At 37.0% G+C, this 14,341-nt stretch overlaps 1 protein-coding gene across 1 annotated transcript; it reads right to left on the bottom strand.

Annotated features, from left to right (window-relative positions):
- Positions 1 to 197: 197 nt before the first annotated feature.
- Positions 198 to 11,907, bottom strand: LOC146158978 (uncharacterized). The gene is made up of 11 exons (XM_083384701.1): positions 11,749 to 11,907; positions 10,259 to 10,459; positions 9,610 to 9,722; positions 9,320 to 9,351; positions 8,371 to 8,482; positions 7,627 to 7,695; positions 6,765 to 6,906; positions 5,656 to 5,810; positions 3,279 to 3,428; positions 2,709 to 2,831; positions 198 to 1,731 (listed from the first exon to the last, which is right to left on the bottom strand). Exons 1-11 carry the CDS (start codon positions 11,801 to 11,803, stop codon positions 1,300 to 1,302), a joined length of 1,584 nt encoding a protein of 527 aa, XP_083240827.1. The 5' UTR covers positions 11,804 to 11,907; the 3' UTR covers positions 198 to 1,299.
- Positions 11,908 to 14,341: the final 2,434 nt, after the last annotated feature.

The following is a 14,341-nucleotide window of genomic DNA, read 5'->3' as shown; positions in this document are numbered from 1 at the left end:
TAAAAGTGGCAATTTGTTTTGTTTTTTACGATTTTCGATTCAGCTAAAACAAAAACTTAAATCCCTGTAAAAGTTGACTAAAATTAGGTAAAATTTTGCGCCTAACCAAACTTCTACAATCGATGGGATGCCTATCATAAAACCATTCATAAACCAAGTAGAATTCCACAGTTAAAACCTAATAAAACCAGTTGCAAACCACCAATTTATTTACACGAAGATCATTTCACGATGCTGAAAGCGACAGCAAATAGAAAAAAGCTTAGTATTGCGTGAAACATCAACACAAAGCAACCAAAAGCGGTTTATTATCAAATAAAACTAATAAATGTTTTATTGCTTGTAGCTTAGAGTTCTTGGTATTATTTGTTTTAAAAGGATATCTGGTTTGAGTGTATTATGTTAGGTAACTTTGTCAACTGCTTTAATTAGAAGTCAGTGTTGTTATTTCTTGTTTCAATAATAAAAAAAAAAGATTCATGGAAAATATTTCGCAGGGAGCATACGTCACAAGAACATGACGTAGTTACTTCTAAATTGAAACTACAAGTTGTACCTTTATTGCTTTGCACAAAGACCTGAAATTGAAACGTCCAAATAACGGTTACCTGGCAACGTACGTACGTGAAGACAATATGAATGCTATTATCGATAGGAAAAAAATACAAAAGAAACTTGCAAACAAAAGTAATAATAAAGACGACAATAATAATAATACTTGTGACGAAACAAAGGCAATGAAACGAAAGCAAAAATCGCGAGTAGAAAAACGGGCGTTTTGTACAGTGCGTGTCATATATTTATTGTGCAACCATAAAGTTTTGGCAAATCCAGCTGCAACACACAATTGGAGGGCAATGAAAGCATTTTTAGGGTTTTTTAAGGATGCAGGTTGTTGCACGGCGCAGTGATAATAGGATGGGGCGTATCAAAATATGCTCGTGACAAAAAAATGTATGATTGATCAATTGGTTTTAATGTTATCGTAATTTTCGTTCGAAGTTATTTTTAGGTAATGGTTACATTATCCAGCGTGCCAAACAGCTGTGCCCACAAGAGAGGGAGATTTTGATAGGAGCAGGCAGTAACATAGGGTGTATCAAAATTAGAAAAAAACTCACGGATAGGATGTATTGCTTGTTGTGAGAATATATCCACACACGACCCAATAAAAAAAATGACTTTTCACAATCATTTCTTTCGCATTTGAGTCTTCACAGAAAAAAATGCTAATAGTTCAGCTGCCCAAAACCTCGATCTTCAATTATTTCAATTTGCTTCAATAAGTCTTCGGAACGTTCAGTCGCCGCAAACGTCGATATGCTTGAGCAACTCTAGATGCTGTGTGACGTCATACACCTTATCGCATCCGGGACAATGGAGAAGCGTATCAGCTGCGGCGGCGTCGTCGTAATCTGGCGATCGTTTTTTTGCGTTCCTGCGATTGTCCCTTGCCTTTCGCTCGCGGCGCGACTCGACAGCGACAGCTAGCGACTGAGCGGAACGAGCCTTTCTCTCGCTAGGTGGCGCCGGCGCTGCGCGTTTGGAGCGCGTTAGTTCGACGCTTGTGACGTCAGTGGGCGTCTTGTCGCGGCGCCGCGGAAACGGCTTCGGAGGCGAAACGGCCCGGCGCCCGCGGCCCGATCGGTTGGTGACGTCATCGTGGTTGTACACGTCATCGTAGGCGGCGAACTCGTCGAACATAACGTCACTGAATGACACGTGGGGTTTCTGCAAGTGATACAACAATTAGGTTAATAATAATTTAAGAGTAAACTATTATTTGTGCAAAGGATATTTATAGTTACCACGGTTGGCAAGCAATTTACAGAAATGTTATCATAAATCGCCATTAATAATACAAAAATACCTCAGAAATGCTGATTTCGGTGTTTATTCGCCAGGTGCTAGTTAACTTATCGTCTTATCACAACACAAAACTACAAAAACAGTGGGCTTAATGTGGGATACCAGAGATTACACACTTGTGCTAAAGGGATAAGCGCGTCCAGTAAATTTAATGGTCCTATACGCGTAACACACTATTTTGTATTCTTTTTAAGACTAGTTTAAAAAAATTGTTTGTCAAAATTTTTAAGTAGAATATTTTAAACGAGTCCTAAATGTAATTTTACAGAACCTTTCTAAACCGCTAAGTAAGGCTCGCGTCGTAACTTTTTTGTTGGCAAAGCCCTTCTTTGCCTATTTTAAATTCAAATAAAAACAAAGCCATCCGGCCTATATCGTTACATCACAGTTGTGTGTGCCAGTTCCCAATAAATCAACTGGTGCTTTTTTTAGTTCCGTTTTCGCGCACCTATAATCTTTGAATTTAAACAAAAACAAGACTGCATTACGTCACAGCCGTTTATATTGACGTTTGGAAACAGCAATTTGAAACCTTCTAAAAGCGTGGAAAATCTACCACGCGATTACCAAAAGGTAGACAAAACTTATACTTAGTCATAGCGACGTCAAAAACTCGAAAAAATATATATTTAAAAAGATAGAAAATAAAATTAAAATACAATGATAGGTCGGATATATTTGATTTTGTTTGAATTAAAGCCCAAAGGTGCAAAACATCACGACATCATAGCGGAAAGAACACAATTGGTCGATTTTAAACCGGAGACATTAACTGGCACACACACACAACTGTGACGTAACAATAGGTGGCAGCTTTGTTTTGGTTTAAAAACAAGTACCTTATGTAGGATCTCGATTTTCTGCTGCAGCTGTTGCACCTTGTTCCGGAGCACCAGCATCTCAGTTTCGGCGATTTCTTTTTCTTTTCTCTCGGCGCGAAAGTCCTCGCTAAAAAGTTGCACCTGGAGAGACAATCAAGTTTAGTTTAATAAAAATACTAAAGTATACCATTTAGCTTTAAGCTTTATTTTAAACAAATAAACGGATTTTCTTAGTAAATTTAGTTAAAAGTACCATTTGTTTTTGTTTTTGATGAGTTGTTGGTCCTAATCGGACAAGTTTACCAATTTTAGAAGTTAAAATGTTTTATTCTTAAATTGGTGATTTGCATTGGAGTTGACTTTCTCTAATAATGGCTAGATTGGGACTTAACTTGGGCAATCGATGATTCGGACTGGGATTTGCCTTGCGACTTTTTGAATTAAATCGACTTGATTTGGAATTAAATGACTTGACTGGGACTTAATTCATTTATAAATGACTTTTTACAGCACTACTTTTCCAAAAAACGTCACAAGGAAAAAGGTAGAGAACCACTGCTGTACAGTATTGTGTGAACGTCTATATACCTGGCTCTGTAGCAGCTGGATCTGCGACTGTTTCTGTTTGCTTTCCTTGAGCGAGTTGCTGCTTCTTCTTCTTTCGCTCTCGTAGTTTGCGGTGATAGTGGCGAGGGTTGTGCGCTGTTCCTCGTAGCGACGCCGCCAGTATTCCACTTCCTGTATAAAACAAACTACCGTAAATATATATGCCAAATAGCGGGCCACAAACTATCGTACATATATATATGCTGAAAAACTTTCTGGAATCTAAAACCATTTATTGGCAGCAGGTTTCTGCTTGTCGATCACTGTTCCACTCACGCGTTTAAAAACAATAAAACTCGAAGTTTAAAAACCAGAGTAAAACCAGGATGAGACATTTTTTAAAGAAATATATATTTCACCCACACTGGCATCGTCGGTTTCTTTTGAAATTCTATTTCTATTAATTATATTTGAATGAGAAAAAAATATATTTCTTAAAAAAGGTTTGAACCTCTGTTTTGATCGGGTGTTTAAACTATTGTTTATCTCCTGAAAATAATGTAGGGCATTTAATTTGCTTTTGTTGGTTTACGTGGGGCTAAAGCAGTGGTTATCAACCTTTTTCCCAGGCTTTTAATACTCAATTTCCCCCTGAGAAAACGGTACCCGTAATTTTGTCAAATACGAAGAAAAGGCATAACCCAGTGTTTCTCATCCTTTTTTAACGTCGACCCAAACGCTAAGCGTAAATATAACAGCGAAGGCTTTTTCGACCTAATTACGTTAAAATTAAAGAACTTTTTCACACTAGCATAACATTTTTAAAATCTTTTTGGTCTCTTCCTCACTTCATATATAACCTTCTGTAAAGTTAATGGTATTTTGCCCTGAAAAAGATCACCTGTATATAGGTAATCGAAATGTCGGCCCTAAACAGAATATTTGTCAGAAGAACCCCTTTATAATTATCTTTAAAATCGCAAGCTCTGTTCAAAAGATTAACCAATACAACACATTTTCGATAACTCGCACTTACGCATGAAGCACAGTAAGTTTGCAGTCTTTAGTTTTTTCTATTTGTGAAATAGCAATGAAAGGGTTTGTGTATTAAAACCGTGAGCCTTAAGCGATATAAAATAGATAACTTGAGCGGTACTGAACCGCTGAGAGACTATATTACTGTAGGTGTAACGCATAAGTATATTATTTTCATCCGCACACGACGTTTGTCATCCACATTACAATATTTTCACCCGTCACTGCCCTATACTATATCACTGGATAATTGGATTTCTTGAAACGACTTACTATAGGCGTCAGCAGTAACCGATATCTATCAATATAAAGAGGAAACTTTCCGGGACGATTACTTCCCCAACGATCCACTGTCTGTTTCGTCACAATAGATCGGGTGACGTGACAATATAGGAAGTCAATCAATCGATTGTGAATTATTGTCAACAGTGCTTGGATTATATCGCCGTTCAATCAATTGCGATTCGTCACAATGCGCATTGTTTCAGATTCGTTTGTTGAGTTTGAAAGTAAACAAAAAACAATGACCACAATATCAATTACAATGCTTATGGTAATCAATTCTGTCACCGAAGTTGCAATTCACACATATGTATATTAATGCTTTGCTTTAGTTTGGTTTATTTATAATTTAAAACCGACACATTTAATCAAGAATCTTTTTAACTATAATATTGTATTTATCGAGAGCGAAGTTTAGTAGAAAAACAACAAATAAACTTAAATGATAATGTTGAAATTTAAGAATACAAGAACCTGGAGGTGAATTTGGAAAAAAAGTTAAGAAAACCCGTTAAATATAGGAAATCTTGGTGCTGGTCTAGAATGTTACAACATTTTTGTATGGGGTTTATATTGCTAACATTATTTGGGTTATTAGGGTGGGAGTTAGCGTTTGGATTTGGGTGGATCAATTAGTAATATTATAATATTTATTCTCTCATTCTTGTAATTTTATTTTTTAGAACCGTTAATGTAAAAAGGGTAGAACTCTAGACCAGCGCCGGAATCTTCTTTGTTCTGTTGCGATTTTTTGCAATGATGTTCGAATTAGAAGATCGAATCCTTGGATTTAAATCCAAATAAGTTTGGTATATAATTTACTGTTATACGGCCAAAGACTGTGCCTAAATGTACATAAGGAAGTGGTAATTTTAGATAAACAGCCGTTATCCTAGATTCGAAACATAAAGTTCTAGACTTACCTGGGATTCTACTTTGAACAAGTACAGTTCATTATTTTTTCTGCTTGGTTATCCAGTATTCGGCTAACATTTATAAGAAAACTACGCAAATAGTCAAATCAAAGCATATCTATGTTTTTTTACACCTGCAATATTATTGCATGAGGTCAGATATAGACATAAAAAGGTTGTGCACTGACCGCTTTAAGTTGCTTCATATCCGATTCGACCTTGGTTCGGATGACGTGCGACTCGGTCCTCACGTGATTCGTTTCGCTTCGCTGCTTCTCCAGCTCCTGTCGCGCTTCGATAAGCACATTGTCATAGTGACGTCGTTGTTCGGCTGCGAGTTTGTCTGGATGGAAAAAAGACGTAATGACGTAATTAAGGGGGCAAATCAGTATAAATGCCATGTTCAACTATTGTTTTTCAATCGCACTTAATTAACATAAACTTAAGGTGCACATAAGTGAGTTTAAAGACCATTAAAACGTTTTAGAAAGGCATAGGGTTTTGTTTAAAAACTTTTCAAAGGCATTGTGTCAGCCCTATAATACTATAAGATGATCGTAGAATGATTTATGTACAGTATCATAAAAGCTGCACTAAAAAACACCGTAAACACTCAAATTAGGCGTACTTTGGTTTAAAAATCAGACGTTTTAACCTTTTAAGTGCAGAGGCCCCTTCCATAGGCTATCAACAATTAGTGCCCGACGGCTACGGTTGAGAAACGTTGGTTTAATTCACTGTTTGACAACCTATGAGCTGCGAATAAAACTAGGTCGCCCTTTGGTTTGGTTTGGTCGTCTATTGCAGTAGTTATATATGGTTAGAATTATAGTGATCGGTTCTAAAAAAGATTTTTCAAATTTTAGAAAACTGTGTAATTATATTCGAGTTTATTTATGGTATTATGTTTTTTTTTTGTTTAAAATACGGTCAAAGCCTTAGCCGTTACATTTACGTTTAGTTTATGGGTCGCCGCAAAAAAGGTTAAAAATCACTCATTTAATGCATAAAAGTTAACATCAACCACTAGGATAAATAGGATAAATACCAAGACATGGATTATAAAATAATAATAAATACTTGATTTATGCTATTTGTCTGTTTTGTTCACTTATAATATATCATTAATTAGAATTGGGTCGCCAAAACCTCCGCTGCCATATTTACGTTCATTTTTTTGGCCACGCGTAAAAAGGGTTGGAAAACACTGATTTAATGCAGGAAAGTTAACATCAGTAAGCAACCTTTGGTGAAGGCATCACTTAGTACTTTTGCCAGGCCGTATTTTGTAACACACCTGGGTTGCTGGTGATATGTGCCAATTTGTCCCTTGCTTCTTGTAGTTTGACGCACACCTGGTTGTACTTGTTGAGCAGGTTGCCGACATATTGCTCGCGCTCACTGTTGTAAGTCTGCCAGCGAACGTTCTTTTCCAGAACCTGTTGAAAAGCACCACGGTTTTAATTTAATATGGTTAAAAAAAGTATAAAAGACTTAAGTTAAAAGACCGATATCACTTTTTTTACATTTTGCCAAAAGATACCCGATACCGATTTTTTTATATACCTGAAATATGGCAAAAGTTTATTATAATTGGAAAGGATGCGTACCTGTATCTATTTTTTGCAAAATAACCTATATTTTTTGCAAAATAACCTATATTTTTTGCAAAATAACTTATATATAGCAAAAAACTGGAAAATTTGTTTGTTTTTTACGAACAACTTTATATCATAATTTTTTAGTAAATATCGGCCCAGATATTGCCCAAACTTAACCGATAACGATTTTTTTTATTTACGCGAAATATAGGCCGATATCGGTATATCTCTACAAAAGATCACTAAAGGCCCACCAGCCACCCCCTTTCTGTCGAGCCGCGTACAACGACACGGCCTGTAGAGTTAAAAATACTTGACGTATACACATAGCTGGCAGATATTTCGAGGGCCTAATTTAAGACTGACCATCGAACGCGAACATTGGTGCATTAAGAAAGCAAAGTCCCCAAGGTTGGCAATGGGAGCCATTGGTTTATTGAATCAATATATTTTTTGTTTTTTTCTAGAGAAATGTTGATCTTCATCCAATCGTTTTTTTTGCGTTGCTTTTGATGTACAAACATATTCAATCAGATCAAAACGCAGGAAAATACTCACGTCGCAAAGTTGTCTGTGCAATTCGTCGACGTTCGTTGAGTCCAGGATCGAATTCGCCGACTCATCATGCTGCGTCAGCAAAAACAAAGAGGCAAAGTTACTATTGATAACAACTGAAAAGCTTCTAAGCGACGCATGCACAACTTAAAATAATGCAAGGGTTACATAAGGGAAACATTGTTTTCGCGGGTTTAATATGGGATACTTGACATTTTATTGTGATACCAACACCCGATATTTTGGATCAAAAAGTATCGCGATCAGATCTGATGCAAATGACGTCATTAATATGCTAAAAGATAAAAATAAAATCGTTCAAGGTAATGTGTTCCAGGTTAATATGTCAACATTTTTTATTGTTTTTAGGTTAGCCACCTCTACAGTTGTTAGCCTAAGATTATTTGATACATTTGTGTTTTAAGAAAAAAAATCGCTGGTTGGAGAGCAAATCTACGCTAAAGTCCCATGTTAATTTGGTATCAGATCGCTACCGATACCACCCTAGTATCGGACAAGAACCGATACTACAACCTGTCATCTAGGGTATTGGCCCGTATCCGATATTTATCGGACATAACTGGTTTAAGACTCATGGAAATGTAACCATAGTAGGTTTCAATGCGGTACAGTAAAATTGAGAATAGACGATATTGCTAAGTTATCATAGGCCTTAAAAAATGGTCGTATGTCACTTAAACGCTGTGAATTAAAATGGCTTTAAATAAATGGCATGCAAACTTTTACCGTTGCCACGCTTTTCCTTCGTTTGGTCACATTGCCCTCACTGTTGACGCCATTGTCCTGGAATTGTTGACAAACAAAGGAAGACGACGACAATCGCTGCTTTAGGGCGTCACTGAAAAAAAGGATAGCAGGTATTGAATTATGCAAACCATAAAAGTCGAGATATGCTGATATTTTTGCAGTCGCGTTTATGCTAAGCAGCTCAAAACACAATTATCTGCTATGAAATGCGGTATTGTAAATGTAAACTACTGATGTTTGTTTTTAGTTTCTAGTACAAACAATTATTAATAACTATTATTATCCCGGTAAAGTCTTGTACAAAAATAGCAGGCGATTTACCAATGCAATTTAAGTCATTGCCGTAGCATTACATTAGGTTAACAAATACACTTTGGCCAAATTCGAGTATTTTGGAAATAAAGTCAAGCCCTAAAAGAAATTACAACACTGGCTAGGCTACTGCAGCCTATGGTTTAACGCTCCGACCAAATCGTCCTGTCATTGAACTCTTGTTTTTCTTCCATAGTTTAAGTGCATGTTGTATTTGTATGAATTTAAAAAAAAACGCTTGCGAAATTGACATATATACCAACGGAACGGTGATAAAAAAATTGCGCATTTCGTCTGTAGGCAAAAGTGGCAGAAAATTAGGACGCCAAAGCGTAAACAAAACGCATGTCAATCAAATAAATGCTAATTAACTGACGTTATTGTTGGGAAACAATTCCAAGCCCGCTTTCCGTTTTATTTTAGACTGGGCCGCCTTGGATAAATATCCAACGGAATCGGTGTGTTATCACAAGACTAAACGATAAACCGATAGAAAATCATTGGAAAGAACAGTTAAGTAGGGGCGTATAGAGGGGCCTAATAAGCTGCAAACAGATTGTCTTTCTTGTGGATATAGAAACCTTTTACTATAAGGGTTCTTGTACATTTAACTTACCGTTTTGATTTAGTGTCCTGGTCGCGATTCTCCTGAAACAAAATATAGCATTGATTACGAGCCTTAGTTTTTAACATAATCTATTATTCAGTCGAAAACTTAAAAACCAAAACTGTTAAAACGCAAAAAATCAATTTTACTCATTACGCCGCGTACAATCCTTAAACCTAAAACATAGCTTAAACAGCGGCATTAAAGCGAACGTGGATGCACATCGGTAGGTTCGCTACAGCATAAATATTTGGAAACTGATTGAATTAAAAAACACAGTTGTTTAGTTTTTAACTCACAAGATCCGAAGTCAGCTTTTTGGTGATGTCTCTCAACTTGGCGAGTTGCTCCTTCAAGTTTTCGTTTTCGCGTTTCAGCGAATCTTCGTCGCAACTCACGCTCGTTTGCATTGCTGCGAAGAAGAAAACGTATTTTTGTCAATTAGACCGGAGATAGAAACTTTTAGGCCTGATCATAGCGGTCCGGATATAAACTGTTTTGCCGAACTTTATTAACTAAACTATTACTATGTTGGAAATGAATAAAGAGTTATTTGAAACGTTCAAAATGATACCTACTTCTGCGTGGGCTTTGATAGCTAGTATTACTACAACCTTCAACCATTTTGCTCGAAAGTTTATTGACTTAATTATCGTCAAACAAAGAAAATATAAATTAGTATTCAATAAAAACTTCGCATAAATACACATAAATAAGTGGTTAAGGGCTAGATTTATCCAAGCTTCATTTTCAAGCAATTTTATGCCGCTTTTTTAATGTTTTTAGCTGATCCGTTGTTTAATACCCAGCCTCGGCGTAAGTTTTTAACCAAGACAGCAGCACGATGAAAAGGTTGCTGCTTATAAAGTCGGGCTCGTGTTTACCCGCCCATGCAAACCGCTCTTTTACAATAAGCTAATAGCCGTTAAGCTTGGGCTCAATACTGACCTGCCGATACATTGTGCGCCTGCATTTTGCTGACGTCATGAACTGATGACGTCACGGTTTCTGACGTGCCGGCGGTGGAGTGGGTTGAGGAGAGCCAGTTCTGAAGGTCGGCCAGCGCCGTTTCCATTTTGTTGTTGTTCTGTTCGAGGTGGCAGATTTCAAGGCGCGCCTCTTCAAGCACTTTGCCGATGTGCGAGCCTCCTGAAAAAAACTTAGGGTTCGGTTAATTGTTCAATAAGATAGCATCGGTGCCCAATGCGCTAGTGATAGGACAAGATCACCAGATTCGTCAGTCATTAGTGTAGTTCTAAAACATCTAAGCAAAAAGGTCTAGGATCGGAAAATCAGACTTTTAGACCTTGAGGTCGATGCAATGCACAAATTTGACTTGACAAATCTGCATAGGAGATTAACTTTAATAATATTTGACAAAATAATTTGTATGCCCAGCTGAGTTTGGGCTTTTTCCCAAACGTTTAAATAATTTAAGGACAAATCACTCGATCCGTTAGTCATTGGTGCAGTTCTGAGCAAAAAGATATACAACAAATAGGGCATTTAACTATCGGAAAGTATGACTTTTAGACCTGGAGGTCTTCGACAATGAACTAATTTGACTTGGCAAATCTGCATAAGATGATTACCTTCGATAATAGTACTTTACGAAAAAAAAAATTATGCTTCTGCCTTAGCGTTCAAATATTTTCACTTAACGCACATTATTTAGGTTAGCGTTTGTGTTCGGGTGTGCCAAGTATTATTTAATTTAATCTTAAAGTTTTTGATTAATTTTTGTCAATATTTAGCGAACATTTTCATTTTTATGTATACAGGGGGTTTACCTAAAGGTTCAATTAGTGCATTGCCGCAACATCAAGATCCAAAAGTCAGACTTTTTAGGTCTTGGATACCTTAACAGTGGCAGACCATTTTGCTTAGAAGTGTACTGATTTCTTACCAAAATGGTCTACACGTATGAATAGAAAGATGGCATCAATGTGGACAAACAGATTTAAGTTAGGTAAAGTATGACTAAACCGAAACGCAGAAATAAAATGGTACTCTGATCTAGCCTCTAGTTGTGCGGAATTTTAATTCCCTTTAACTGAACAAAATTGATGGATTTAAAAATCATAAATACATATTTGCTCTCGTGTTCCGACACAAAAAACTTAGATAGGATTAAAAAATTAGTGCTGTTTTGATTCTGCATTCAAGGTAAAGTGTTTCTATGACTGGTGAGTGGTGGCTACACTGTCAGATCAAATATATCGATTATGATAATAATTAAAACTTTGTGTACCCTTTTTTGTAAGGCATCAATCTCAAGTATTTCCTTCTTAACTTAACATACAATCACAGTGCAACAGACCCAATAAAGACGCAATACTCAATTTGAAACCGAAATGAAAAGTTAAGTTGCCCGAACTACAAATATCCATCACTTCGATCGTAAATCAGCAGTAATCAACGCTCATTTTTCAGCTTACCTGGTAAAGGCATCCGCCTTAATCTGGTTTGTTGTTGTTGCAAAGATTCAGGCATGCTGCGGTTTACACTGTTGCTGTTACTGATGTTTGTTGTGACTAATATGCACTTGCACACATAAGGGCAGGCACCGCACGGCCTAATACGCTCAATCTGCCTAATATACCTGGCCGCCACAAGCATAAACAAGAAAAAATTTGAATCACGCTTGCATTGTAACGTCACAAACAGGAAGCACGCGCTGTCAACCAGCCGGAAGCCACTATGACGTAACAAGCCCCAGCGGACCGACATTCAATGGAAGGTTACTTGCAATTTTGCAAGGGTTGGTCTTAAAAAATGCGCATTGCACAGCTGTAAGCACAAGACTGCTCAAAACTGTAAAGATGTTAAAACTGACGTTACAGCTGACGTTCTCGAACTTTATATTTACTTAAAAATAATTAAAAGCGTACTGTTTCAATTTTAATTCTCCCGCGAAAATTACAGTATAAAACTTATTTGGCTAATTCTGATAGAACAACAAATTCAATTTTTTAAAGAACATAATCTAAGAATGTTTAGCCGCTCGGAATAAATTGGCAAACTTGTTTCACATATAATAAACTCTATTAGCACTGTATACATTTAGGAAGTACACAGGACTCTATTTCTGTCTCAGTATACTAAGCAACCGAAACGAAACCTTATAATCAAAAAATAAATATACTTAGGACAATATAAAACAACACGGATTAGCATATGGTATTCTATGACTTTCGGTAAAAGCATTGTTGCGCCAAAACAATGTGCCTAGGAGGTGTCACTCATCATTTCTGTTTACTACCGCGCAACAAACAATGGGTGGGTGGGTGGTAGGCGTTATAATGAGTCGCATTTTGACGTAATAATAGCGCAGCCCGGCATGTGCCTTGTGACGCATGGCATGAGGCATTATGACGTATCACAACATTACAATTAGCACGCAGTGCCTGAAAAACAGCCATTGTATGACGGGAGCTGTACTTTATAATGCAAAAGACTGTATATTGTCTTTAGGCTCAGTAAATACATTCGAGTTTTTTCGATGTGATAATAAGTCTTTCACTTATTAGCATATACTTTAGCTAACAAAAATTTAAGTCGACACTATAGAAAGCTGTAAAATAAGCTGACCTCAAAAATGTTTACTACCGTTTACATACAATACCTGCATCAACTGATGAACAAATTTCAACAAAATCGAAAAAATAAACTGGGAATCAACAATAACGTTAATATAAAACTGCTATACCACCGACTCCATATCAACCCTCTATAATGCCAGGAGAAAACAATCCAACTTCGGTTTTTCAAACACAGCCGAAATTCAAATTTTCGCGCCGTAAAGGCGCAAAGATTATAAACTGCCTTTAGGTTTAGTAAATACATACGATGTGTTCGTTACTAGCATAATACTTTAACCAACCAAAAACCTAACATGTCGGCACCTCAAAACTGTAAAATTAGTTGACAACAAATTTCAACAAAATCTACAAAATAAACGGCAAATCAACAATAAAGAATCTCTGCTATACCATCCACTTCATAGCGACCCTCAATAATGCCAGGAGAGAAAAAAAATCCAACTTGGATTTTTCAAAAAGAGCCGAAATTCAAATTTTCGCGCCGACCGGTCTGCTGGCCAATAGACGAAAGGCGATTTAACAATTCGCCGCAATCGTTAATGCAATCGCATTAACAAGTATTTGCGAGCTGCATTCGGGATTAACAATGGAGTGTGCCCTCTTTCAGCCGTCTTTCGCGTCACGGTCGGGCACAAGGTTGCATGTGAATTGCGGCCAGTTTCCTTTCTCATGTCGGACAAGCAATCAATCGGCGCTTTGGAAAGCAATTCGCACTTGTGTGTATTGCGCATAGGATAAGCTGGAGGTCAATTGAGGCGGCAACAACAATGCGTGCAATGAGCGCACTTGTACAATTTGTATAACTACAGATCGACCGATATCACTATTTTTACCTATATAATGATAACCGATTTTTACGTTCTTGCCAACCGATACCGATGTTTTTGTATACCTGGAGTTTTTTGCCCAATTTTAATCGATTGACTGACTGCGAACGTTGAGTACACCATTGTATTCAAACTTTATAGATTCATGTTAACCAATTCGTATTTAGTGCCGTTATTAGGTGTCGTACCACAGGGTTAAAGTCGGGTTGGTTAACAGGAATCTATGAAGTTTGAATACAATGGTGTGATTAACGTTCGCTGTCAATCGAACGAATACAATCGCGCGACCACTTGTCAACCTAGTGTATTGTATAGAAACGTTACAATTTACAAATACCATTTATTCGTATTTTTGCAAAACTGGGCACAACAACATTTGCTGTTTACTTACGCTGATGCAGAAAAAATGCACATATTACAAAATCAGTAAAATTAAAGCCACGGCAAAAAGAAGCCACTCCTGACTATTGACCTAACAGCTCCTCGCAAATTTGCAAATTTTCGGATAATTCTTGCTTTATACAAGGCATTCCGCCCCTACGAAAAACGTTTAAATGGTGGCACAACTCTACTGTAATGTCATCCCGGATATAAGTTGAAAT

Source organism: Ascidiella aspersa, chromosome 3, assembly GCF_963924565.1.
Source record: "Ascidiella aspersa chromosome 3, kaAscAspe10.2, whole genome shotgun sequence".
In the NCBI taxonomy this organism is placed as follows: domain Eukaryota; kingdom Metazoa; phylum Chordata; class Ascidiacea; order Phlebobranchia; family Ascidiidae; genus Ascidiella; species Ascidiella aspersa.
Note: the sequence above shows the minus strand (reverse complement) of the source record. Positions and strands in the feature narration are given on the sequence as shown.